The 26,552-nt window shown below is 42.2% G+C and overlaps 1 protein-coding gene across 3 annotated transcripts in view; it reads right to left on the reverse strand.

The window, feature by feature from the left end:
* GLP2R (glucagon like peptide 2 receptor) overlaps nt 1-26,552 on the reverse strand; it is a 109,215-nt gene that overhangs the window by 33,619 nt on the left and 49,044 nt on the right. Inside the window, exons 1-2 of one of the 3 annotated variants that reach the window (XM_056550337.1) lie at nt 18,085-18,101; nt 5,136-5,219 (exon numbers count right to left, since the gene is read on the reverse strand). The exons of 1 other annotated variant lie outside the window; for it this stretch is intronic. Coding sequence is in view for 1 of the 2 variants with exons in the window: in XM_056550336.1 (XP_056406311.1) it covers nt 20,958-21,053 (96 nt within the window). In the remaining variant the exon portion in view is untranslated. Of the gene's footprint in view, nt 1-5,135; nt 5,220-18,084; nt 18,102-20,957; nt 21,146-26,552 lie in introns of those variants that run through there. One more of the 3 variants, XM_056550336.1, reaches the window with a different exon arrangement.

Here is a 26,552-nt window from a genome sequence, read left to right on the forward strand (position 1 = left end):
CTGACCGGACACTGAACAGGGTGGCCAAGTAGGCTTCACTGGAGAAGATCAATGGCTGCAAGGAGGGGGTTAAATCTGGACTTAGAGCAACACTTATAAACCATTAGGAGAGGTTTCCAAAAATATCATGCAAAAGTTTATAAATTTAAGCTTAAAAATTCAAAAAAGTTTATAAAATAATATGTACAAAAATAGATAAGTAAACCAATGTCTACAAAGAACACTGTGTTTAACTGTCCATAAAATAGTGGTCCGTCTCTGGATTGGTTAGGACTTGAGTCCATCCCATTGGGTCACATGATGTCCACACTGAATCAACCTCTGGACAGGTTTTGATAAATCTCCCCCCATGAGTTTGGTGCACTGAAGGCTTAGTTTTCCCAAAAGAGAAGGTCAATAAGGAGTCTACTACCGATACCACAGACAAGAGGCCTGGGGGGTGCCAGAGCCCTACATCACCGTGTGTTCTCCATTACCAAGATTCCCAAAACTGTGACTAAAGACTTGGTGAAGGGTTGGAGCTTTGGTAGGCCACCTGGGTCTCCTGCGGTTCTACTGAACTAAACTGAGGGATTTTTATCCAAGGCCAGGCCTTGCGACTGTAAATTGGACAATAAACGATGGTTATTGGACCAGTTGGGCGAAGCTTAGCCAAAACCATTCATCGTGACTCAATGCCCTTGGAGAAGACTATACCTACCAAAAAAAAAAAGGGTGTAAGGGGACTGTGGAGGCCCCTGGTGAAGTGACTCTGGATGAAGACCACCATTTGCCAAAAGTTTAGAAAAGTTTTTTGATACAGTCTCTATAGGGGCCACAGATTAAGTTTTCGAAAAAAAATTCTATGTGATATAGAGGAGGACAAGGCTTCGTGGTTACCAGGGGCAGGACAAGATCTCTTAGTGCCCAAGTCAGGGAATAGGAATGAAGCCTGATTTGAATCACCTTCCATAGCTGAAGAATGGACCATCGTATACTTCTTTACATCCCCCAGACTTCTCTTGGGTATAACGTAGATGTCACAATTTCCTCTAAGCCCATCTTCTTTGTACACACACAGAAGTGATCAGTTCAGTCACCCTACCATGGACTTGTAGTATGGTCCACTGACCCCATCCTCCACCGTAACAGCAGTGTAACCCCTCAATGGTGGCCTAGATAGCCTCCTACTCTGTCCGGTCACTGAGGTCATGGCCAATTTCTTTGGTCCTTGAGATTTGAGGGTTAGATCCCCTAGTCCAGGCTTCACTGGGCAGCAGAGATCTTTCTATTAGTTAATCCTCCCTAGTGCAGCCATTATGAGCTCCATATCTTCTCATACTCTCCACCCTCATAAAGTTGTTTACAACATATGATTTTGCCAGAGATGTTCTGAAGTGCTTAGGAGGACATTCCCATAGTATGCCGGCCTCGGAGTACATCCTCACAGCAGTAATGGATGGAGCCGTCAGGGCGTTTGATGTCGCTTCTCAGCTGGTGATTATCTTCAGCTTGTTAAGACTCTTCCACCTTGTTATGTTAAGACTTGTCATGGTTAGATTGGATGCCGGCCACTGACCATCGCAATGTAAACAGCTCCCTAAACGTATAAACTCCCCACTGTGTCTGCTCTTCATCAACTATAAGAAGGTATTTATGAAAACAGTTGCTCATAATACAACCAAGCGAGGGACGGGGAAAACAAGAAGAACCCGGAATGCTGGGAACAGAGAAGAATGGTCGATACACTGAAAGAAGGGGCAAAAGTTTTGCCCATAGAGCAAGAGGGGATGTCCTCACTATAGAGATGGAGAAGACGTCTGTCTAGAGAGTAGATATCAGATCACTGGGCTGGTGGATGTCCTCACAATAGAGATGGAGAAGACGTCTGTCTAGAGAGTAGATATCAGGTCACCGGGCCGGTGGATGTCTTTACTATAGAGATGGAGAAGATGTCTGCCAAGAGAGTAGATATCAGATCACCGGGCGGGGGGGATGTCCTCACTATAGAGATGGAGAAGACGTTTGTCTAGAGAGTAGATATCCGATCACCGGGCGGAGGGACATCCTCACTATAGAGATGGAGAAGAAATCTGTCTAGAGAGTAGATATCAGATCACCGGCGGGTGGACGTCCTCACTATAGAGATGGAGAAGACGTCTGTCTAGAGAGTAGATATCAGATCACCGGGCGGGTGGACGTCCTCACTATAGAGATGGAGAAGATGTCTGTCTAGAGAGTAGATATCAGATCACCAGGCCGGTGAATGTCCTCACTATAGAGATGGAGAAGATGTCTGTCTAGAGAGTAGATATAAGATCAGCGGGCGGGTGGATGTCCACACTATAGAGATGGAGAAGATGTCTGTCTAGAGAGTAGATATCAGATCACTGGGCGGGTGGATGTCCTCACTATAGAGATGGAGAAGACGTCTGTCTAGAGAGTAGATATCAGATCACCGGGCGGGTGGATGTCCTCACTATAGAGATGGAGAAGACGTTTTTCTAGAGAGTAGATATCAGATCACCGGGCGGGTGGATGTCCTCACTATAGAGATGGAGAAGACGTCTGTCTAGAGAGTAGATATCAGATCACTGGGCGGGTGGATGTCCTCACTATAGAGATGGAGAAGACGTCTGTTTAGAGAGTAGATATCAGATCACCGGGCGGGTAGATGTCCTCACTATAGAGATGGAGAAGACGTCTGTCTAGAGAGTAGATATCAGATCACCGAGTGGTGGATGTCCTCACTATAGAGATGGAGAAGATGTCTGTCTAGAGAGTAGATATCAGATCACCGGGCGGGGGGATGTCCTCACTATAGAGATGGAGAAGACGTTTGTCTAGAGAGTAGATATCCGATCACCGGGCGGAGGGACATCCTCACTATAGAGATGGAGAAGAAATCTGTCTAGAGAGTAGATATCAGATCACCGGCGGGTGGACGTCCTCACTATAGAGATGGAGAAGACGTCTGTCTAGAGAGTAGATATCAGATCACCGGGCGGGTGGACGTCCTCACTATAGAGATGGAGAAGATGTCTGTCTAGAGAGTAGATATCAGATCACCGGGCGGGTGGACGTCCTCACTATAGAGATGGAGAAGACGTCTGTCTAGAGAGTAGATATAAGATCAGCGGGCGGGTGGATGTCCTCACTATAGAGATAGAGAAGACGTTTGTCTAGAGAGTAGATATCCGATCACAGGGCCGGTGAATGTCCTCACTATAGAGATAGAGAAGACGTTTGTCTAGAGAGTAGATATCCGATCACAGGGCGGTGAATGTCCTCACTATAGAGATGGAGAAGATGTCTGTCTAGAGAGTAGATATCAGATCACCGGGCGGGTGAATGTCCTCACTATAGTAATGGAGAAGACGTCTGTCTAGAGAGTAGATATCAGATCACCGGGCGGGTGGACGTCCTCACTATAGAGATGGAGAAGACGTCTGTCTAGAGAGTAGATATAAGATCAGCGGGCGGGTGGATGTCCACACTATAGAGATGGAGAAGATGTCTGTCTAGAGAGTAGATATCAGATCACCGGGCGGTGGATGTCCTCACTATAGAGATAGAGAAGACGTTTGTCTAGAGAGTAGATATCCGATCACAGGGCGGAGGGACATCCTCACTATAGAGATGGAGAAGACGTCTGTCTAGAGAGTAGATATCAGATCACCGGGCCGGTGAATGTCCTCACTATAGAGATGGAGAAGATGTCTGTCTAGAGAGTAGATATCAGATCACCGGGCGGGTGGATGTCCTCACTATAGAGATGGAGAAGACGTCTGTCTAGAGAGTAGATATCAGATCACTGGGGGAGCCCGGCCCACATAGAGCAGGAGCCCAGCCCACATACAGCAGGAGCCCATCCGGCCCACATAGAGCAGGAGCCCGGCCCACATAGAGCAGGAGCCCGGCCCACATAGAACAGGAGCCCGGCCCACATACAGCAGGAGCCCACCCGGCCCACATAGAACAGGAGCCCGGCCCACATACAGCAGGAGCCCAGCCCACATACAGCAGGAGCCCGGCCCCCATACAGCAGGAGCCCGGCCCACATACAGCAGGAGCCCACCTGGCCCACATACAGCAGGAGCCCGGACCACATACAGCAGGAGCCTGGCCCACATACAGCAGGAGCCCACCTGGCCCACATACAGCAGGAGCCCGGACCACATACAGCAGGAGCCCGGCCCACATACAGCAGGAGCCTGGCCCACATACAGCAGGAGCCTGGCCCACATACAACAGGAGCCTGGCCCCCATACAGCAGGAGCCCGGCCCACATACAGCAGGAGCCCGGCCCACATACAGCAGGAGCCCGGCCCACATACAACAGGAACCAAACTAAGAAATGAGTCAGATCATTGAGCAGAGAACAGTCTATGGATCCAGAGCAAAGGAATATATTAAAAAGGCCTCACAGTTAATGCAGCGCCACCAGCAGGTCAGTACAGAAGGCAGTACCTGCAGGGGTTTGAAAAAATAGAGGGGCCATTGGAAGAAAGCAGAATCTGAACCAGAGGTTGAGTCCAAATATAACACTGCCCCCAGAGGTAAGAGCGGTAAGTGCAGCATATAAGAAATCTAATGTATGACTATAACTATATATATTGCTCAGTAGTAACACTCCACCGCAGGCAGCAGAACTCGGGGCGCGTCCTCGCGCCCAAATATTTACACAACACGACCCGAATGTTTACACGGAGAGAGAGAAAATGTCTGGGTTTATCTGCATTTTCCAACAAATTCTCTGCACTGCTGGGAGATAAATGAACTGGAAAAAACCCAGGAGGAGAGAGGAGTGAGAAATGTGAGGGTGCGAAGATAGGCGGGACACTCAGCGCCCCCCGCAGTCATAAAGACGCCACCGCAGACCATCTAGAAGATTTTCTACCAAGAGGAGATGTGATAGTCAACGACTGGGATCTATATGGTGGCAACTTGGCTGCTTACAGCTAGACACAGCGCCACCACTGACTACAGGTTGTGGCTGGTATTGCACCTCAGCTCCTTTGTTCGAAAGAGACTGAGCGGTAATGTCAGATACAACTTCACATCCCAGCATGATGGGAGCTGACTCTGAGCATTAGTCACATGATGTAATGTCCTGTCCGTACCCCCCCCCCCCCCATCCTACATACTGTACATACCAGACATTGTGTTCAATAAAGGACGGATCACTATATGAGTCACTGGGACGTCAGATGTTCCAGGACAACACCGGGAAACCAAACCTGATACCAAAGAGGACACAACCCATCACTATATACAGGAGATATATGACTTATACCAGCTGTACATATATAATTATATACAGTATATACCAGGTTATACCAGCATGGTCCATATCACTATATACAGGAGATATATAACTTATACCAGCTGTACATATTATATACAGTATATACCAGGTTATACCAGCATGGTCCATATCACTATATACAGGAGATATATAACTTATACCAGCTGTACATATTATATACAGTATATACCAGGTTATACCAGCATGGTCCATATCACTATATACAGGAGATATATAACTTATACCAGCTGTACATATATATTATACACAGTATATACCAGGTTATACCAGCATGGTCCATATCACTATATACAGGAGATATATAACTTATACCAGCTGTACATATATATTATATACAGTATATACCAGGTTATAACAGCATGGTCCATATCACTATATACAGGAGATATATAACTTATACCAGCTGTACATATATATTATATACAGTATATACCAGGTTATACCAGCATGGTCCATATCACTATATACAGGAGATGTATAACTTATACCAGCTGTACATATATAATTATATACAGTATATACCAGGTTATACCAGCATGGTCCATATCACTATATACAGGAGATATATAACTTATACCAGCTGTACATATATATTATATACAGTATATACCAGGTTATACCAGCATGGTCCATATCACTATATACAGGAGATATATAACTTATACCAGCTGTACATATATAATTATATACAGTATATACCAGGTTATACCAACATGATCAATATCACTATATACAGGAGATATATAACTTATACCAGCTGTACATATATATTATATACAGTATATACCAGGTTATACCAGCATGGTCCATATCACTATATACAGGAGATATATAACTTACACCAGCTGTACATATATATTATATACAGTATATACCCAGGTTATACCAGCATGGTCCATATCACTATATACAGGAGATATATGACTTATACCAGCTGTGCATATATATTTTATACAGTATATAACCAGGTTATACCAGCATGGTCCATATCACTATATACAGGAGATATATAACTTATACCAGCTGTACATATATATTATATACAGTATATACCCAGGTTATACCAGCACGGTCCATATCACTATATACAGGAGATATATAACTTATACCAGCTGTACATATATAATTATATACAGTATATACCCATGTTATACCAGCATGGTCCATATCACTATATACAGGAGATATAACTTATACCAGCTGTACATATATAATTATATACAGTATATACCAGGTTATACCATCATTGTCCATATCACTATATACAGGAAATATCTAACTTATACCAGCTGTACATATATATTATATACAGTATATACCAGGTTATACCAGCATGGTCCATATCACTATATATAGGAGATATATAACTTATAACAGCTGTACATATATATTATATACAGTATATACCCAGGTTATACCAGCATGGTCCATATCACTATATACAGGAGATATATGACTTATACCAGCTGTGCATATATATTTTATACAGTATATACCAGCATGGTCCATATCACTATATACTGGAGATATATAACTTATACCAGCTGTACATATATATTATATACAGTATATACCAGGTTATACCAGCATGGTCCATATAACTATATACAGGAGATATATAACTTATACCAGCTGTACATATATATTATATACAGTATATACCAGCATGGTCCATATCACTATATACAGGAGATATATAACTTATACCAGCTGTACATATATATTATATACAGTATATACCAGGTTATACCAGCATGGTCCATATCACTATATACAGGAGATATATAACTTATACCAGCTGTACATATATATTATATACAGTGTATACCAGGTTATACCAGCATGGTCCATATCACTATATACAGGAGATATATAACTTATACCAGCTGTACATATATATTATATACAGTATATACCAGCATGGTCCATATCACTATATACAGGAGATATATAACTTATACCAGCTGTACATGTATATTATATACAGTATATACCAGGTTATACCAGCATGGTCCATATCACTATATACAGGAGATATATAACTTATACCAGCTGTACATATATAATTATATACAGTATATACCCAGGTTATACCAGCATGGTCCATATCACTATATACAGGAGATATATGACTTATACCAGCTGTACATATATATTATATACAGTATATACCAGGTTATACCAGCATGTTCCATATCACTATATACAGGAGATATAACTTATACCAGCTGTACATATATATTATATACAGTATATACCAGCATGGTCCATATCACTATATACAGGAGATATATAACTTATACCAGCTGTACATATATATTATATACAGTATATACCAGGTTATACCAGCATGGTCCATATCACTATATACAGGAAATATATAACTTATACCAGCTGTACATATATATTATATACAGTATATACCCAGGTTATACCAGCATGGTCCATATCACTATATACAGGAGATATATAACTTCTACCAGCTGTACATATATATTATATACAGTATATACCCAGGTTATACCAGCATGGTCCATATCACTATATACAGGAGATATATAACTTATACCAGCTGTACATATATATTATATACAGTGTATACCCAGGTTATACCAGCATGGTCCATATCACTATATACAGGAGATATATAACTTATACCAGCTGTACATATATAATTATATACAGTATATACCAGGTTATACCAGCATGGTCCATATCACTATATACAGGAGATATATGACTTATACCAGCTGTACATATATATTATATACAGTATATACCAGGTTATACCAGCATGGTCCACATCACTATATACAGGAGATATATAACTTATACCAGCTGTACATATATATTATATACAGTATATACCAGGTTATACCAGCTGTACATATATATTATATACAGTGTATACCCAGGTTATACCAGCATGGTCCATATCACTATATACAGGAGATATGATTTATACCAGCTGTACATATATATTATATAAAGAAGATACATATATATTATATACAGTATATACCCAGGTTATACCAGCATGGTCCATATCACTATATACAGGAGATATATAACTTATACCAGCTGTACATATATATTATATACAGTATATACCCAGGTTATACCAGCATGGTCCATATCACTATATACAGGGGATATATAACTTATACCAGCTGTACATATATATTATATACAGTATATACCCAGGTTATACCAGCATGGTCCATATCACTATATACAGGAGATATGATTTATACCAGCTGTACATATATATTATATAAAGAAGATACATATATATTATATACAGAAGATACACACACATATATATATATATATATATATATATATATATACACACACACACACACATAATATAGTATCAGGATCTCCCATTCTCATTTAGGCATGTAGACATGGCCAAGAGCATCACAGTAGGGGGATAGGAGATGCAAGTGACTGTGAACATAAATGGTTTGTGGTACCAGATGGGCCAGTCTGAGGATATTCACATACAACCATCTCTAGTGTTTATAGAGAACGGTCCGAAAAAGAGAAAAAAATCCAGTAAGCTGATGTTGTGTAGATGAAAATGCCTTATGGATGTCAGAGGAGAATGGGCAGACTGGTGTGAGATGAGAGAAATGTAACCTAGAACCACTGTCTGCAGAATATCATCTCTGAGAGCACAACACGTCCAACCTTGAAGCAGATGGGCTACAGCAGCAGAAGACCACATCGGGGGCCACTGCTCTCTGCTAAGAACAGGAAACGGAGGCTACAACTCACACAGATCGCAAGAATGGAAAATGGAAGAACATTGTGTGGTCTGAGGCCCTGTATTAGCATTCCAGGCTGATGGGGGTGTATTGGGGGGGGGGGGGGGCACACTTTTACCCCTTAATACCAATTCAGTATTGTTGATTATTGTTGCTGACCATGTCCATCTATTCAAGTGCCACACTTTACTACACTGCTGCAAAAGCCATTCTGACTTCCCATGGTGCAACATTCCCAACATCCTTTCCTTTTCTGGGTGGAGCTTGGTTGTCACATGACTGGGCACGTACAGGGGTGGAGCTATGTCTTGTGGCCATGTGGACGCCATATTATAAGAGAAGAGCTTCCCCTTTTACAGATCTTTTTTTTAAAAAGATTTCACAGCAGAATCTTATCCTGTCATCTCGATGTCTCCGAGGTCATTATTTTTCGGCGGAGTGTACGCAGCTGGTGCCGGACGCCTGTTTACACCATGTCTCGTATTTATTGCATACAAATATAAAATTATGGTGGAGCTGTTTATCGAAACGATACAGAGGTATTTCTGTCCTACATGTTTCTCTGCTCTTGCTGAGGAGACAAGTAAAGTTGGTCCTAGGATTGCCACTACTAGGCATGACTACATATAGGCCCCATGTCATCTGACTAAATCTACAACCAAGTCACTGTTCCTTCTTGTTCCTGTCCCCGCTGTGAAGATATTGTCCTTCAAGTCTACTGTGTCCAAGATGGAGAATTTCATCTTCGTAAGAGAGGAGAAGTTGGACAAGGGCCTCTCTAAGTTACACTGATCAACGCTGCCTGTCTGCCACACAGGGGGAGACCTCACTCAATCTGTTGTGTCACAGAAGCCAACAAATAGAGTAAAGTGAAGTCTACATTTTGCGACAAAGTGAACCAACCTGTGAGGATGCATCAATTAGTTTCACCGAATCCTAGTGTCCTAGTGTAGAGGTCTCATCTCTGCACTTTGTATACAGTGACAAAAGGTGTTAGTCACAGAGCAACATCCGGTTAGCTAGACCAGTCATGTGACATACACAGCGAGGACTACTACATCCAGCATAACCCTCATCATCTCCCCTAGTGACTACCACATGGGTACAGAAGTGGTCACAAGAAGTTGTTCTATCCGCAAGGACCCATAGGTGGTACAGTTGAAAAAACAAGAAAGATGATACCCAGCACTCACCAGTGATGCCCAGTGAAGATTTATTATGCCATAGTGTAGTACAAAGACGTGTTTCGGTGTGGGAGCCTTCCTCAGCTGTCTGCCTAGGCAGACAGCTGAGGAAGGCTCCCACACCGAAACACGTCTTTGTACTACACTATGGCATAATAAATCTTCACCGGGCATTACCGGTGAGTGCTGGGTACCATCTTTCTTCTACCTGTGGCTTTACCTTACCTAGTCCACCACCGCAGATTCAACGCAAGTGCCGACATATCCCCATATTGAACGTACAGTTGAAAAAATGACATGTCCGCCAAGTTCAACCAATGGAAGGAGAATAGGTGGAGTCAGTGAACCATTGGGTTCAATAAGTTCTGGTCATGTTTTTTTCCTTAATTCCTCAAGAAGCATCAGCCAAGATTCTAGGGACGTCCTACAAGAGTCTACAAGACATTCTCAGCCTATATGCAAGTCTCTGGGCCCCAGCCATGCTCATCATTGCCAGGAGCAGACGTACTGGTGACATCACCGAACCATAATATTGTCCATCAGGACCGGAGTGTAAACAGACCGGCTCCGATCCCTCTGAAGAAGACTTTAGCTGGTGCCAAGGATTTCTTAAGGACAACGAGTCATTTCACATAAAAGTGAAAGAGAAGAAGCTGTGATGTTTTATAGTGACATTCTCCTCAAGAACCTGGACCACAAGCCAAAGGAACCCGCGCAGTTCCTGTTGTCTTCCTCAGCAGAAGTGGGACAAGAAGAAAGAGAAGTGACATCACTGAACCATAATATTGTCCATCAGGACCTAAGTGGAAACAGAAAAGCTCGGCTTACCCCAAGACTTGCTTGGCTTGCGATAAACATCATAAATCTTGAGGAACATGGGCAATAGAAGCGATGATTCAACCTTTTAGCTCCAGTCGTAAGAACAACAAAGTAGACATGAATGGCCGACGCATTTCAGGTCTCATGATCCTTACTCATAGTTTGATGGACAAGAGATCTAAAACTCGTCAGGTTTTGATTTTCGGGTCTATTTTGCCCATTATGGAAGGGAAGTACATAGTGGTGAAGGGAGCATAGACTAAAATGGTATTGGTCACAACACATCCCTAACAACTCAAGATTGGTGGACCTTGTGCTTGGTTCTTCTTGTCTTAACCATTGCAAGCCAAGGAAAAAAGTGAAGGGAAGGTAACTGCACAAGTCTTATCACCCATGAAAAATGGAATGGACCAACCTCAGCTAGGCCTCTCTCTTCATGGGCATCATTATCAGCCCCATGGACAGCCTCTATAGTACATGGATCCAAGGCATGAAACGTCTATATGGCCTTGAAATGTCAGTCCTGGAGTCACCAATGCATATATTATGAACCTGGTAGCGATCGGATTGGATTGGTGCAGCCTGGATGGGGGGTAAAGAGACTAAGAAGTCCATGGATAGCTTCTTTCAAGAGGATCTGGTTCTGCAGTATCCAGGACTGCTGGTGAATGGGAGTGAAGAAAGTAATGGAGAGCCAGGGGCCTACCGGGAGATAAAGCCGGGTCTGCTGATGAAGGGGCTCGATGAGTCTTCCATGTCCCACACTTCCCTCATCAGGAATGTAAGTCTACCCCTGGCCACCCTCCAACATCTGTTATTTGGTGACTCTTGGATTATCACTCCATGCTCCCTGGACGTCACACAGGCCTCAGGAAATCTCACGGTGATATGTTAGATGCCACACAATACCATCAAAGCATTAGGGGTCTGACCCTTCCCCTTGTCTACCAGCTCACTCAGGTCATTGAGAGATTTACATATTGTATTGTGTGAGGATGTAGAGGAAGACCACAGGGCTATGGGCCCCTTTACTAGAGGACGTCAAGTGCTGGTTGGTTCTACTACTTTGCTTTTTGGTGGTGGGAACCTTTGTAGGACTCCCCAGACTGGCCAGTTCCTTCCCCGGAGGAACGTAACAAGAAGTGAGGGGGGGGGGGGGACCTACAAAGGTACCAGACCCATGTGTTTTGGGTGGCAAAGAACAGAGTTTAATCTTCATCTACACCCCATATTGTCCACTAGAATGTTTTTTTATCTCCCCAGTGGTTGGGCTGGGTTATTGGTGCCCATCATAATGGATTCCAACGAAGACAAAGACCAAGTCCAAAAAATAAGAGAATAAAATGATGATGTTTCATTGTTGCTCTGGGACTGTAACTACCTACAGAGCCTCCAGCTCCCGATAGACTACCCATAGACTAGAACCTACGACAGAATACAATTCTGCAGGTACTATAGGAACAAAAGGTCTAACACGCCCGATCCTGCATTAACCCTCAAACACATGGTTTTCATGGACTGTTGGGACGTTAAGGTTTCAGCAGAATAGGACCTCCAGGCTTGTGTGCCCTCAGGCCCAGGGTAAGAGGAGATCAGGGCCAATCTACACAATATAAGTATTCAAACCCCAAATGTTACCACTAGAGACAAAAACATTCCTATCCGAGACATTAATATATATTAGTGCTGAAGAGTCTCTCCAGACGATGATCTCCAGCCTCCGGCAGTACCACTTGGTGCCTCCTCTTAGTGTCTCTTATGGACGTGCCTGGTGATTAAGATGGTTATTATCTCTGCCGTCTGTTTATAGTCCTGACATACACGGCCGCTCGGTGCCTGGTGCAGCAGCCAGTGCAGAAATTCTATCTGACCTCTTATTAGTAAACATTATGTTTCGGAGAGATTGCCAGATATCACGAAATAACAAATCTCCAAGAAGATCTCCCATATCTGCCCAATCTCTGATCTACCTATTCCCCATATCCTGGACCTTCTATAGGACACACACTACTGGTAATCCTTCTAGGGAAACCTAGTCTTAAAAGGGGTACTTCGCTCCTAGACATCTTATCGCTATCCCAAGGATAGGGGGATAAGATGTCTGATCGCGGGGGTCCTGCCGCTGGGGACCCCCCGATCTCGGCTGTGGCACCCCAGTAAGGTGTACGGAGCGAACTCCACTTCGTGCTGGATGACTGGCGATGCGGGACAGAGGCTCGTGATGCCATGGCCATGCCCCCTCAATACAAGTCCATGGAAGGGGGCATGACGGCTGTCACGCCCCCTTCCATAGACTTGCATTGAGGGGGCTTAGCCGTGACATCTCCATGAAGGCGGGGTAATGACGTCGCGAGCCTCCGGCACTGCACCCAACACTCTAAATGAACATCGGGTGCAGCAGGGAGATCACAGGGGTCCCCAGCAATCAGACATCTTATGCACTATCCTGGGGATAGGGGATAAGAGGTCTAGGGGTGGAGTACCCCTTTAAAGAGGGTCAAAAGGCATGTGTCCATCAATATCCACCTCAAATCTGAGACTCCTCCAGCTTATAGGACAATGATGACCCTCCTGTAGGAAACATAAGGATGTGTGGGCCAGGTTACCCATAGACATGTTCAGTCACAGGTCTGAATGAGCCATCTCCATTTTATTTATTTTTGGGTCAACCTTCCCTTCTGATTCCATCCTGAAGTACCAGAACCTCAGAAGGTCTAACATTTTAGATTTCTATGAATGGTCCCAATGTCAATCCCCAAATGCCCAATATCTAAACCGCGTGGCTCCCCCATTTCTCTTCAGATTGGTTCCTGAACTGATGATGGTGCCAAACCCATCTCCTATGACTAGGTTCAGTCTCCTGACGTTTTGTTCCTCATCAGACCATGATCTTCTCGGGGCTCCTAACCCATAAAATGCCCGCTTCTCTTAACCCATGAAGTGTCAGAGATTAACACCATGGTGGACAACGGGGTGAGGAAATGCAGTAGAGGATTATTATTGTATCTATTACTACAGTGGTCTGCCCGAATATCTTGTGACCATCGGAGTGGAGAGAACACGACGACCAATGTAGACTGTCAACTGGAATGAGGTTTTCCCATGATGGGACGTCCACTGATCCATCACCCTGACCTGTAGAATTATCCCCAAACCCAACAATGAATACCGCAATACACCTTCCCATCACCGAGACTCAATGTCTACACCCAGGAATCTCACAGAAATTACCAGCACCGGTGCCTTGTACGTGACAACCCCCACCCGAGGCAGAAACGTGATGAGATGACGGCTGACAGGTCAGAGCCCAGAGGTCAAGTTATTATAGTGTTATTATTACTACAAAGACACTATAGATATACACAGAGGCCCTAACTGGTCATGGGAGCAGTATTTTATAGTAGTTATATTCTTGTGTATAGGAGGCAGTATTATAGTGGTTATATTCTTGTACATAGGGGCAGTATTATAGTAGTTATATTCTTGTATATAGGAGCAGTATTATAGTAGTTATATTCTTGTATATAGGAGCAGTATTATAGTAGTTATATTCTTGTATATAGGAGCAATATTATAGTAGTTATATTCTTGTGTATAGGAGGCAGTATTATAGTAGTTATATTCTTGCATATAGGATCAGTATTATAGTAGTTATATTCTTGTATATAGGAGCAGTATTATAGTAGTTATATTCTTGTATATAGGAGCAGTATTATAGTAGTTATATTCTTGTATATAGGGGCAGTATTATAGTAGTTATATTCTTGTGTATAGGAGGCAGTATTATAGTAGTTATATTCTTGTATATAGGAGCAGTATTATAGTAGTTATATTCTTGTATATAGAGGCAGTATTATAGTAGATATATTCTTGTCTATAGGGGGAGTATTATAGTAGTTATATTCTTGTATATAGGAGGAGTATTATAGTAGTTATATTCTTGTATATAGGAGCAGTATTATAGTAGTTATATTCTTGTATATAGGAGCAGTATTATAGTAGTTATATTCTTGTATATAGGAGCAGTATTATAGTAGTTATATTCTTGTATATAGGAGCAGTATTATAGTAGTTATATTCTTGTATATAGGAGCAGTATTATAGTAGTTATATTCTTGTATATATGAGGCAGTATTATAGTAGTTATATTCTTGCATATAGGAGCAGTATTATAGTAGTTATATTCTTGTATATAGGAGCAGTATTATAGTAGTTATATTCTTGTATATAGGAGCAGTATTATAGTAGTTATATTCTTGTATATAGGAGCAGTATTATAGTAGTTATATTCTTGTATATAGGAGCAGTATTATAGTAGTTATATTCTTGTATATATGATGCAGTATTATAGTAGTTATATTCTTGTATAGAGGAGCAGTATTATAGTAGTTATATTCTTGTGTATAGGAGCAGTATTATAGTAGTTATATTCTTGTATATAGGAGCAGTATTATAGTAGTTGTATTCTTGTATATAGGAGCAGTATTATAGTAGTTATATTCTTGTATATAGGAGCAGTATTATAGTAGTTATATTCTTGTATATAGGAGCAGTATTATAGTAGTTATATTCTTGTATATAGGAGCAGTATTATAGTAGTTATATTCTTGTATATAGGGGCAGTATTATAGTAGTTATATTCTCGTATATAGGGGGCAGTATTATAGTAGTTATATTGTTATATATAGGAGCAGTATTATAGTAGTTATATTGTTATATATAGGAGCAGTATTATAGTAGTTATATTCTTGTATATAGGAGCAGTATTATAGTAGTTATATTCTTGTATATAGGAGCAGTATTATAGTAGTTATATTCTTGTATATAGGAGCAGTATTATAGTAGTTATATTGTTATAAATAGGAGCAGTATTATAGTAGTTATATTCTTGTATATAGGAGCAGTATTATAGTAGTTATATTCTTGTATATAGGAGCAGTATTATAGTAGTTATATTCTTGTATATAGGAGCAGTATTATAGTAGTTATATTGTTATATATAGGAGCAGTATTATAGTAGTTATATTCTTGTATATAGGAGCAGTATTATAGTAGTTATATTCTTGTATATAGGAGCAGTATTATAGTAGTTATATTCTCGTATATAGGGGGCAGTATTATAGTAGTTATATTGTTATATATAGGAGCAGTATTATAGTAGTTATATTCTTGTATATAGGAGGCAGTATTATAGTAGTTATATTCTTGTATATAGGAGGCAGTATTATAGTAGTTATATTCTTGTATATAGGAGGCAGTATTATAGTAGGTATATTGTTGTATATAGGAGCAGTATTATAGTAGTTATATTGTTATATATAGGAGCAGTATTATAGTAGTTATATTGTTATATATAGGAGCAGTATTATAGTAGTTATATTCTTGTATATAGGGGCAGTATTATAGTAGTTATATTCTTGTATATAGGGGGCAGTATTATAGTAGTCATATTGTTATATATAGGAGCAGTATTATAGTAGTTATATTGTTATATATAGGAGCAGTCTTATAGCGGTTATATTCTTGAATTATAGTTGTCATAGAATATACTGTGTTCCACTAAACTAAGATTTACCGTCCTTTGGACACAATATAACGGGTTAATGTTCCTCCCGGGGGCAGGTGCTATATTTTCTGTGAAATCTCTTTCTAATGTTTTGCTGTAATTGTCTGTAGAGAAAGATTCATTGATTCTTGTCCTGATGTATTTCTCATATTTGGGGGTGGGGGAGGGGGTGAGGATGATGGAGGACGGTCATATATCACACTTAGGAATGCAGACGGCAGATGCTCTGGTGGATAATGCTGCTGCCATCCCAATCCAGATACCTTTATAAGGTAACATTCCCTGTGCCGGGCCTCCTGTCCGATCACAGCTGATACTTTGTTACAATAACGCACAATATTCTTCTTTTCATGGACCATAGAGAATGATGCAGTCACAGTCCCCGCCCCAATATAGTCACTTAATGTCCTTTACAACAGGACATGAGGACCCAATAATAGGATCTTGTCCAGGTGACCCAGATACCAAACTTTTTTTTGGACGGGACAAAGGAGTCCAAAATGTAACCAACATATCCCAAAAAAACATCCTCTGCCAATACCAATGGGGTCATGGACCAATAAAGGTCTGGCCCCCCATGATCCACCCCCACCAATGGTCTGGTCCAGGTCGGTAGGATGAGTCCCCCAGGGCTAAGTACCTGAGATATGCCCCCCCCCCCCCCCATTTTACCAGCACCAATGTTCCATCAGGTCATCCATGGCATTGGGGTCCATCATAGCCCATAGTTGGGATCCATCATAGGCCATAGTTGTCATTGTGGACAATCCCAGTGGTCAACTCCCGGCATACACCACCAGAGCTAAGATGTTAGCCAGAAGTACACGCACTGATAATTCCTCTCTTACTTCTCTGGCCAATCACAACACATCCTGGGCTGATAATCAACACCCAGTGTGCCTCCAAATGTTGCAAAACTTCAACTCCCAGCATGCCCGGACAGCCGTTGGCTGTCCGGCATGCTGGGAGTTGAAGTTTTACAACATCTGGAGGGCCACAGTTTGAGACCACAGCTTTAAACAAACACTAATACTAGAATATTAGGATCCGTCCCCTTCGCTCCCTTTATCTGCACAAGTCTGAGAGCTTTCCCCGTTTTCAATGGTTGCCAGGAAATTCCAGGGAAGCCTTTGTTCTGAGAAGGTGTCGCGTCATTGTCCTGCCGGTCTGGGCCTGAAATATTGTTTTTAGATAGAATCATTATTTTTATTATTGGGATATTTTTTTTAAAGTGGAACTCCTAACAACCCCCCATCCTTCTAGATCAAATTGTATGAGACCCAGGTAAATGTCACAATATTAAACAGATAAAAAAATAAAAATTGCTGAATTTTTATTTACATGTTGGGTAAAATTTGCTACAATGTAAAAACACAGACAGGAAATTCCTGTAATTTTTTGATTTATAAGACTGTATATTTTTTTTCTATTCACCTTTTATTGGAAGCAGATGTATTATTGGATTCATATTCTGGAAACTTTAAAAAAAATAAAAATAAATTTTTAAATTTTTTCATTACACCAGAAAAGAACTTGGCTCATTGGTCGCAACATCTGCCGGATTTTACCTACGTCGAAAAAACACTTTACAGAGTCTGAGTTACAGCGAAAATCTCCCATATGGCGAATGTCAGGCGCTCAATCTTCATCTCCAGACACCAGCGCCTGACATTCAGACCACGATTCATACAATGTGGGAGACGAAAAATCTGCCTCATTACAAGTGGAAGGACTGATAAAAAAAATGTTTAAAATCGAAAAATTTTATTAGAAAATTCTAAAAAAAAAAAAAAAAAAAAAAAAAAAATTTTAATAGAAAGTTCTAATTAAAAATAAATAAAATATTTTAAACTTATAAAATATTATTTATCATTTGTGTTAAAATTTGCGCAATATTTCCTTTCATTTTGCATAAATTTTCTGATTCCTTTATGTTTAATTTAAGAAATTTCACTTGCGACATAAGAAATTTCATAGAATTTTTCGGAGGATGCGCAGCAATAAAATAAAATTTTCTACGCCAATATTACGTTTATAATTTATATGCGCACACTAAGCCACGCCCCATCCAAGTGCAGAAATACAAAAATGATGAAGCGAGCGCTAAAAAATAATGAAAAATAAGAGTAAAAGTAAATCATAAGTTTGGCGCATGGACTTCTATGTTGGAAATTTACTTAATTTACATTACGGACATGACATCTGGCATTTTAATATGTAAAATGCGCAATTTATTGAATTAGACACCGAAATGCGCCAGATAAATTGCACAAATTTTCAAACAAATAGTAAATCCCACCATCCAAATTATAGTAGTAATCTGTCAGAATATCTCCAGATACAGATACGTGTCTAAGTATATAAATGATAACCAACCTGATGCAAAACTAACTACAACTCCCAGCATGCCCTGACAACTTTTTAATATCTGGCTGTTGCAAAACTACAACTTCCAGAATGTCCTGACACCCTGTAACTCTCCAGCTGTTGCAAGACTACAACTCCCAGCATGCCCTGACAACCTGCGTCTCCCCAGCTGTTGTGAAACTACAACTCCCAGCATGCCCTGACAACCTGTAACTTTCCAGGTGTTGCACAACTACAACTCCCAGCATGCCCAGAAAACCTGTGTCTCCACAGCTGTTAAAAAAACCACAACTCCCAGCATGTCCTGACAACCTGTAACTCTCTGACGGTTGCAAAACTACAACTCCCAGCATGCCCTGACAACATGTAACTCGCTGACTGTTGCAAAACCACAACTCCCAGCATGCCCTGACAACTTTTTAATATCTGGCTGTCGCAAAACTACAACTCCCAGCATGCCCTGACAACATGTAACTCGCTGACTGTTGCAAAACTACAACTTCCAGCATGCCCTGACAACATGTAACTCGCTGACTGTTGCAAAACTACAACTCCCAGCATGCCCTGACAACTTTTTAATATCTAGCTGTTGCAAAACTACAACTCCCAGCATGCCCTGGCAACTTGTAACTCGCTGACTGTTGCAAAACTACAACTCCCAGCATGCCTTGACAACTTTTTAATATCTGTCTGTTGCAAAACTACAACTCCCAGCATGCCTTGACAACTTTTTAATATCTGTCTGTTGCAAAACTACAACTCCCAGCATGCCCTGACAACTTTTTAATATCTGGCTGTCGCAAAACTACAACTCCCAGCATGCCCTGACAACATGTAACTCGCTGACTGTTGCAAAACTACAACTCCCAGCATGCCCTGACAACTTTTTAATATCTGTCTGTGGCAAAACTACAACTCCCAGCATGCCCTGACAACTTGTAACTCGCTGACTGCTGCAAAACTACAACTCCCAGCATGCCCTGACAACGCGAGTCTTTCCAGCTGCTGCAAAACTACAACTCCCAGCATGCCCTGACAACTTGTAACTCACTGACTGTTGCAAAACTACAACTCCCAGCATGCCTTGACAACTTTTTAATATCTGTCTGTTGCAAAACTACAACTGCCAGCATGCCCTGACAACTTGTAACTCGCTGACTGTTGCAAAACTACAACTCCCAGCATGCCCTGACAACGCGAGTCTTTCCAGCTGCTGCAAAACTTCAACTCCCAGCATGCCCTGACAACTTTTTAATATCTGGCTGTTGCAAAACTACAACTCCCAGCATGCCCTGACAAGATGTAACTCGCTGACTGTTGCAAAACCACAACTCCCAGCATGCCCTGACAACTTTTTAATATTTGGCTGTTGCAAAACTACAACTCCCAGCATGCCCTGACAACATGTAACTCGCTGACTGTTGCAAAACTACAACTCCCAGCATGCCCTGACAACATGTAACTCGCTGACTGTTGCAAAACTACAACTCCCAGCATGCCCTGACAAGATGTAACTCGCTGACTGTTGCAAAACTACAACTCCCAGCATGCCCTGACAACTTGTAACTCGCTGAATGTTGCAAAACTACAACCCCCAGCATGCCCTGACAACGCAAGTCTTTCCAGCTGCTGCAAAACTACAACTCCCAGGATGTCTTGACAACCTGCGTCTCTACAGTTGTTGCAAAACTACAAATCCCAGGATGACCTGACAGCCTTTGGCTGTCAGGGCATCCTGGGAGTTGTAGTTTTGCAACAGCTGGAGAGCCATAGATTAGGGATCTTGTCTTACCTATTAAATAGCATGTAACATATCAACTGAAACATTGTTTAAATTATAAGATACATTGTTTATATAATAAACTTGAAAAACGTAATAATAATAAAATTAATAATAAATAAATAAATACATTTTTGAAACTTTTTGTGACTCCTCTTACCCGCTCCATGGGCAGCAGCATGATGAGGAGCAGCGCCGTACGGTAGCACCTCTTCTTCTTTGTCGCGGCGTCCGAGCTGCTGCCGATCCCTTCCATGGTTCCAAGATGTAAAAATTAAAAATATGTCCAATATTCACTTTTTTTCTTAATTATTTAATAATCGACTCAAACATCTTTTTCGCCTTGTAAAAAAGGGAAAAAAATAGTATAAAAATAACAAAATCTTCCCCCGCAGATGCCGCTGTTACACGTCTCCGGAATGTTCTGACAGTAACAGGAGCAGCGGCAGAAGTTTAGGAGAGTTCGGAGGACATGTGTTTGGGGTGGCCCCCCCGACAGTCTGAGCTGCACACGCTCACTCATCCTCTTCTTTTTTCTCTCCATCGTCCAATAGGAGCTCAGGATCTGGGATTTCCCGTCAGGGTTTAAAAGTTTCTCAGTGATGCTGAAATCATCAGAAATAGTGGAGGAGCAGGGTCCACAGCAGTACAGAGTATTTCAGGAGAGGAGTGTACTGATCATGTGGAGGTCACAGGGTGAGAGTTATATAGTGGAGGAGCAGGGTCCACAGCAGTACAGAGTATTTCAGGAGAAGATTGTACTGATCATGTGGAGGTCACAGGGTGAGAGTTATATAGTGGAGGAGCAGGGTCCACAGCAGTACAGAGTATTTCAGGAGAAGATTGTACTGATCATGTGGAGGTCACAGGGTGAGAGTTATATAGTGGAGGAGCAGGGTCCACAGCAGTACAGAGTATTTCAGGAGAGGAGTGTACTGATCATGTGGAGGTCACAGGGTGAGAGTTATATAGTGGAGGAGCAGGGTCCACAGCAGTACAGAGTATTTCAGGAGAGGAGTGTACTGATCATGTGGAGGTCACAGGGTGAGAGTTATATAGTGGAGGAGCAGGGTCCACAGCAGTACAGAGTATTTCAGCAGAGGAGTGTACTGTTCATGTGGAGGTCACAGGGTGAGTTATATAGTAGAGGAGCAGGGTCCACAGCAGTACAGAGTATTTCAGGAGAGGAGTGTACTGATCATGTGGAGGTCACAGGGTGAGAGTTATATAGTGGAGGAGCAGGGTCCACAGCAGTACAGAGTATTTCAGAAGAGGCGTGTGCTGATCATGTGGAGGTCACAGGGTGAGAGTTATATAGTGGAGGAGCAGGGTCCACAGCAGTACAGAGTATTTCAGGAGAGGAGTGTGCTGATCATGTGGAGGTCACAGGGTGAGAGTTATATAGTGGAGGAGCAGGGTCCACAGCAGTACAGAGTATTTCAGGAGAGGAGTGTGCTGATCATGTGGAGGTCACAGGGTGAGAGTTATATAGTGGAGGAGCAGGGTCCACAGCAGTACAGAATATTTCAGAAGAGGAGTGTGCTGATCATGTGGAGGTCACAGGGTGAGAGTTATATAGTGGAGGAGCAGGGTTCACAGCAGTACAGAGTATTTCAGGAGAGGAGTGTACTGATCATGTGGAGGTCACAGGGTGAGAGTTATATAGTGGAGGAGCAGGGTCCACAGCAGTACAGAGTATTTCAGGAGAGGAGTGTGCTGATCATGTGGAGGTCACAGGGTGAGAGTTATATAGTGGAGGAGCAGGGTCCACAGCAGTACAGAGTATTTCAGGAGAGGAGTGTACTGATAATGTGGAGGTCACAGGGTTAGAGTCATATAGTGGAGGAGCAGGGTCCACAGCAGTACAGAGTATTTCAGGAGAGGAGTGTACTGATCATGTGGAGGTCACAGGGTGAGAGTTATATAGTGGAGGAGCAGGGTCCACAGCAGTACAGAGTATTTCAGGAGAGGAGTGTGCTGATCATGTGGGAGGTCACAGGGTGAGAGTTATATAGTGAAATAGCAGGGTCCACAGCAGTACAGAGTATTTCAGGAGAGGAGTGTACTGATCATGTGGAGGTCACAGGGTGAGAGTCATATAGTGGAGGAGCAGGGTCCACAGCAGTACAGAGTATTTCAGGAGAGGAGTGTACTGATCATGTGGAGGTCACAGGGTGAGAGTTATATAGTGGAGGAGCAGGGTCCACAGCAGTACAGAGTATTTCAGGAGAGGAGTGTACTGATCATGTGGAGGTCACAGGGCGAGAGTCATATAGTGGAGGAGCAGGGTCCACAGCAGTACAGAGTATTTCAGGAGAGGAGTGTACTGATCATGTGGAGGTCACAGGGTGAGAGTTATATAGTGGAGGAGCAGGGTCCACAGCAGTACAGAGTATTTCAGGAGAGGAGTGTACTGATCATGTGGAGGTCACAGGGTGAGAGTTATATAGTGGAGGAGCAGGGTCCACAGCAGTACAGAATATTTCAGGAGAGGAGTGTGCTGATCATGTGGAGGTCACAGGGTGAGTTATATAGTGGAGGAGCAGGGTCCACAGCAGTACAGAGTATATCAGGAGAGGAGTGTGCTGATCATGTGGAGGTCACAGGGTGAGAGTTATATAGTGGAGGAGCAGGGTCCACAGCAGTACAGAGTATACAGGAGAGGAGTGTACTGATCATGTGGAGGGGTGAGAGTTATATAGTGGAGGAGCAGGGTCCACAGCAGTACAGAGTATACAGGAGAGGAGTGTACTGATCATGTGGTGGTCACAGGATGAGAGTTATATAGTGGAGGAGCAGGGTCCACAGCAGTACAGAGTATTTCAGGAGAGGAGTGTACTGATCATGTGGAGGTCACAGAGTGAGAGTTATATAGTGGAGGAGCAGGGTCCACAGCAGTACAGAGTATTTCAGGAGAGGAGTGTGCTGATCATGTGGAGGTCACAGAGTGAGAGTTATATAGTGGAGGAGCAGGGTCCACAGCAGTACAGAGTATTTCAGGAGAGGAGTGTACTGATCATGTGGAGGCCACAGGGTGAGAGTTATATAGTAGAGGAGCAGGGTCCACAGCAGTACAGAGTCTTTCAGGAGAGGAGTGTGCTGATCATGTGGAGGTCACAGGGTGAGAGTTATATAGTAGAGGAGCAGGGTCCACAGCAGTACAGAATATTTCAGGAGAGGAGTGTGCTGATCATGTGGAGGTCACAGGGTGAGAGTTATATAGTAGAGGAGCAGGGTCCACAGCAGTACAGAGTATCTCAGGAGAGGAGTGTGCTGATCATGTGGAGGTCACAGGGTGAGAGTTATATAGTAGAGGAGCAGGGTCCACAGCAGTACAGAGTATTTCAGGAGAGGGATGTGTTTATTTTGCAGGGAGTCACCATTACAGCACAGAGTATTTCAGTATTCCTCTGTGAGTCTCCTTGGAGTCTGGTGAAATGACATGTCGGCCATTGATAGTTTATTTGGCCTTAAAGCGCAGTGTACGGCGGACATACGGCAGACGCACCATCCATCAGTGGCCGGGCTCATACTGCGCTCTGATTTATTGTCGCTGACATTTCCAGACACTAGAGCTGCAGACAGAATACGAGGCGCAGAACATTCTGGATAAATCCCTGATGGATACATCCTGGGCCGCGCTATGGTGGAGACATGTCTGATGTGTATATATATATATATATATATATATATATATATATATATATATATATACACACACACACACACACACATTATACCGTCCATAGGGCCCTTTACAGGAATGAGACTCCGGGCGACCTCCACTACTATCCCCCATTACCATATATTAGGGGTGACACCGAGGACGGACCCAGAATCCACTATGGTTTCTAGACATTCACATGGACCATGCTGCCCGTGTGTCAGTCTTCACTGCAGATTGGTTATTCCGTTCAGGAATCAGGGAGATTAGGATGAGCAGAACTATAGAATGTATTAAATGTATCCATGTGTGCTATTACAATTCAGCTTCATTCACTTCAAATTGAACTGAGCTTCAAAAGCACAAACTCCAGCTCTATCTGTATACTGCTGCTATCTCTATGGGATCAGAATATATAATAGTTATACACCTCCCCTCCAGCTCTATCTGTATACTGCTGCTATCTCTTTGGGATCAGAATATATAATAGTTATACACCTCCCCTCCAGCTCTATCTGTATACTGCTGCTATCTCTTTGGGATCAGAATATATAATAGTTATACACCTCCCCTCCAGTTCTATCTGTATACTGCTGCTATCTCTTTGGGATCAGAATATATAATAGTTATACACCTCCCCTCCAGCTCTATCTGTATACTGCTGCTATCTCTTTGGGATCAGAATATATAATAGTTATACACCTCCCCTCCAGTTCTATCTGTATACTGCTGTTATCTCTTTGTGATCAGACTCCACTCCCTCTCTCTGCAAACCCAGAAGATTCATGGGAAGTGTAGGCAGCATTAGGAAATCATTTCAGTGATAAAATTGCAATCAGTATGGCTGAAAACCCCATGCCTTCCACATTACCTAAAACAGGTAAGCACAATGCATACACGAGAACCCCTCCGTTATTCTCTAATAATAGCCTATCCTGCACTATATAAGAAAAAATGTAATCCTGGAGTTCTTCTTTAATGTTATCATCCTATAAAATACAGAAATGAGTCTCGGAGCCGCCGACGCTCCTGAAATAAGAGACGATGCGTGAGAGGTAGAAGCCATAAGACCCGGCCATAAATCCCTTTTATGGGAACCTTCAGCAGAAATACAGAAAAAATTATTACAGGCTTAAGGTGATCTATAAAATATACCGCCATCCTCTCCAGACCACAGAAATGCCGCTAGATGAGGAAGAATCCCATGTACACCGAAATAATATTACAGAAAATAGTGATTCCCAACCAGGGGGCCTCCAGCTGTTGCAAAACTACAACTCCCAGCATGCCCGGACAGCCGTTGGCTGTCCGGGCATGCTGGGAGTTATAGTTTTGCAACAGCTGGAGGCACCTTGGATCGGAGTCACTGTGTTAGGAACCGAAAGAAAACGTCCTCCATCGCGTCCTGTAATCAAACGTCGTATGAGCTGTAAATATTTATCTTATAGGAGAAGAACATGTCCTCCGCATCTCCATCCCCGGCGTGACGTCACCTGAGGACAAGAGGAGAATACACAGGAAAGACAACAAACACTGGGGACCAAGAATATAACAAACCGCACTGTACTGAGTATATGTGTACATCATACATCACCATCACTACACCTGACAAACACTACTCAATCATCCTAATATGGCCAGAAATAAAATCCTACAGGAGAGGATATATCTAAATACTATAATACTGCCCCCTATATACAAGAATATAACTACTATAATACTGCTCCTATATACAAGAATATAACTACTATAATACTGCCTCCTATATACAAGAATATAACTACTATAATACTGCTCCTATATACAAGAATATAACTACTATAATACTGCCTCCTATATACAAGAATATAACTACTATAATACTACTCCTATATACAAGAATATACCTACTATAATACTGCTCCTATATACAAGAATATATCTACTATAATACTGCTCCTATATACAAGAATATAACTACTATAATACTGCCCCCTATATACAAGAATATAACTACTATAATACTGCCTCCTATATACAAGAATATAACTACTATAATACTGCTCCTATATACAAGAATATAACTACTATAATACTGCCTCCTATATACAA

This window comes from Hyla sarda, chromosome 13 (assembly GCF_029499605.1).
Source record: "Hyla sarda isolate aHylSar1 chromosome 13, aHylSar1.hap1, whole genome shotgun sequence".
Classification (NCBI taxonomy): domain Eukaryota; kingdom Metazoa; phylum Chordata; class Amphibia; order Anura; family Hylidae; genus Hyla; species Hyla sarda.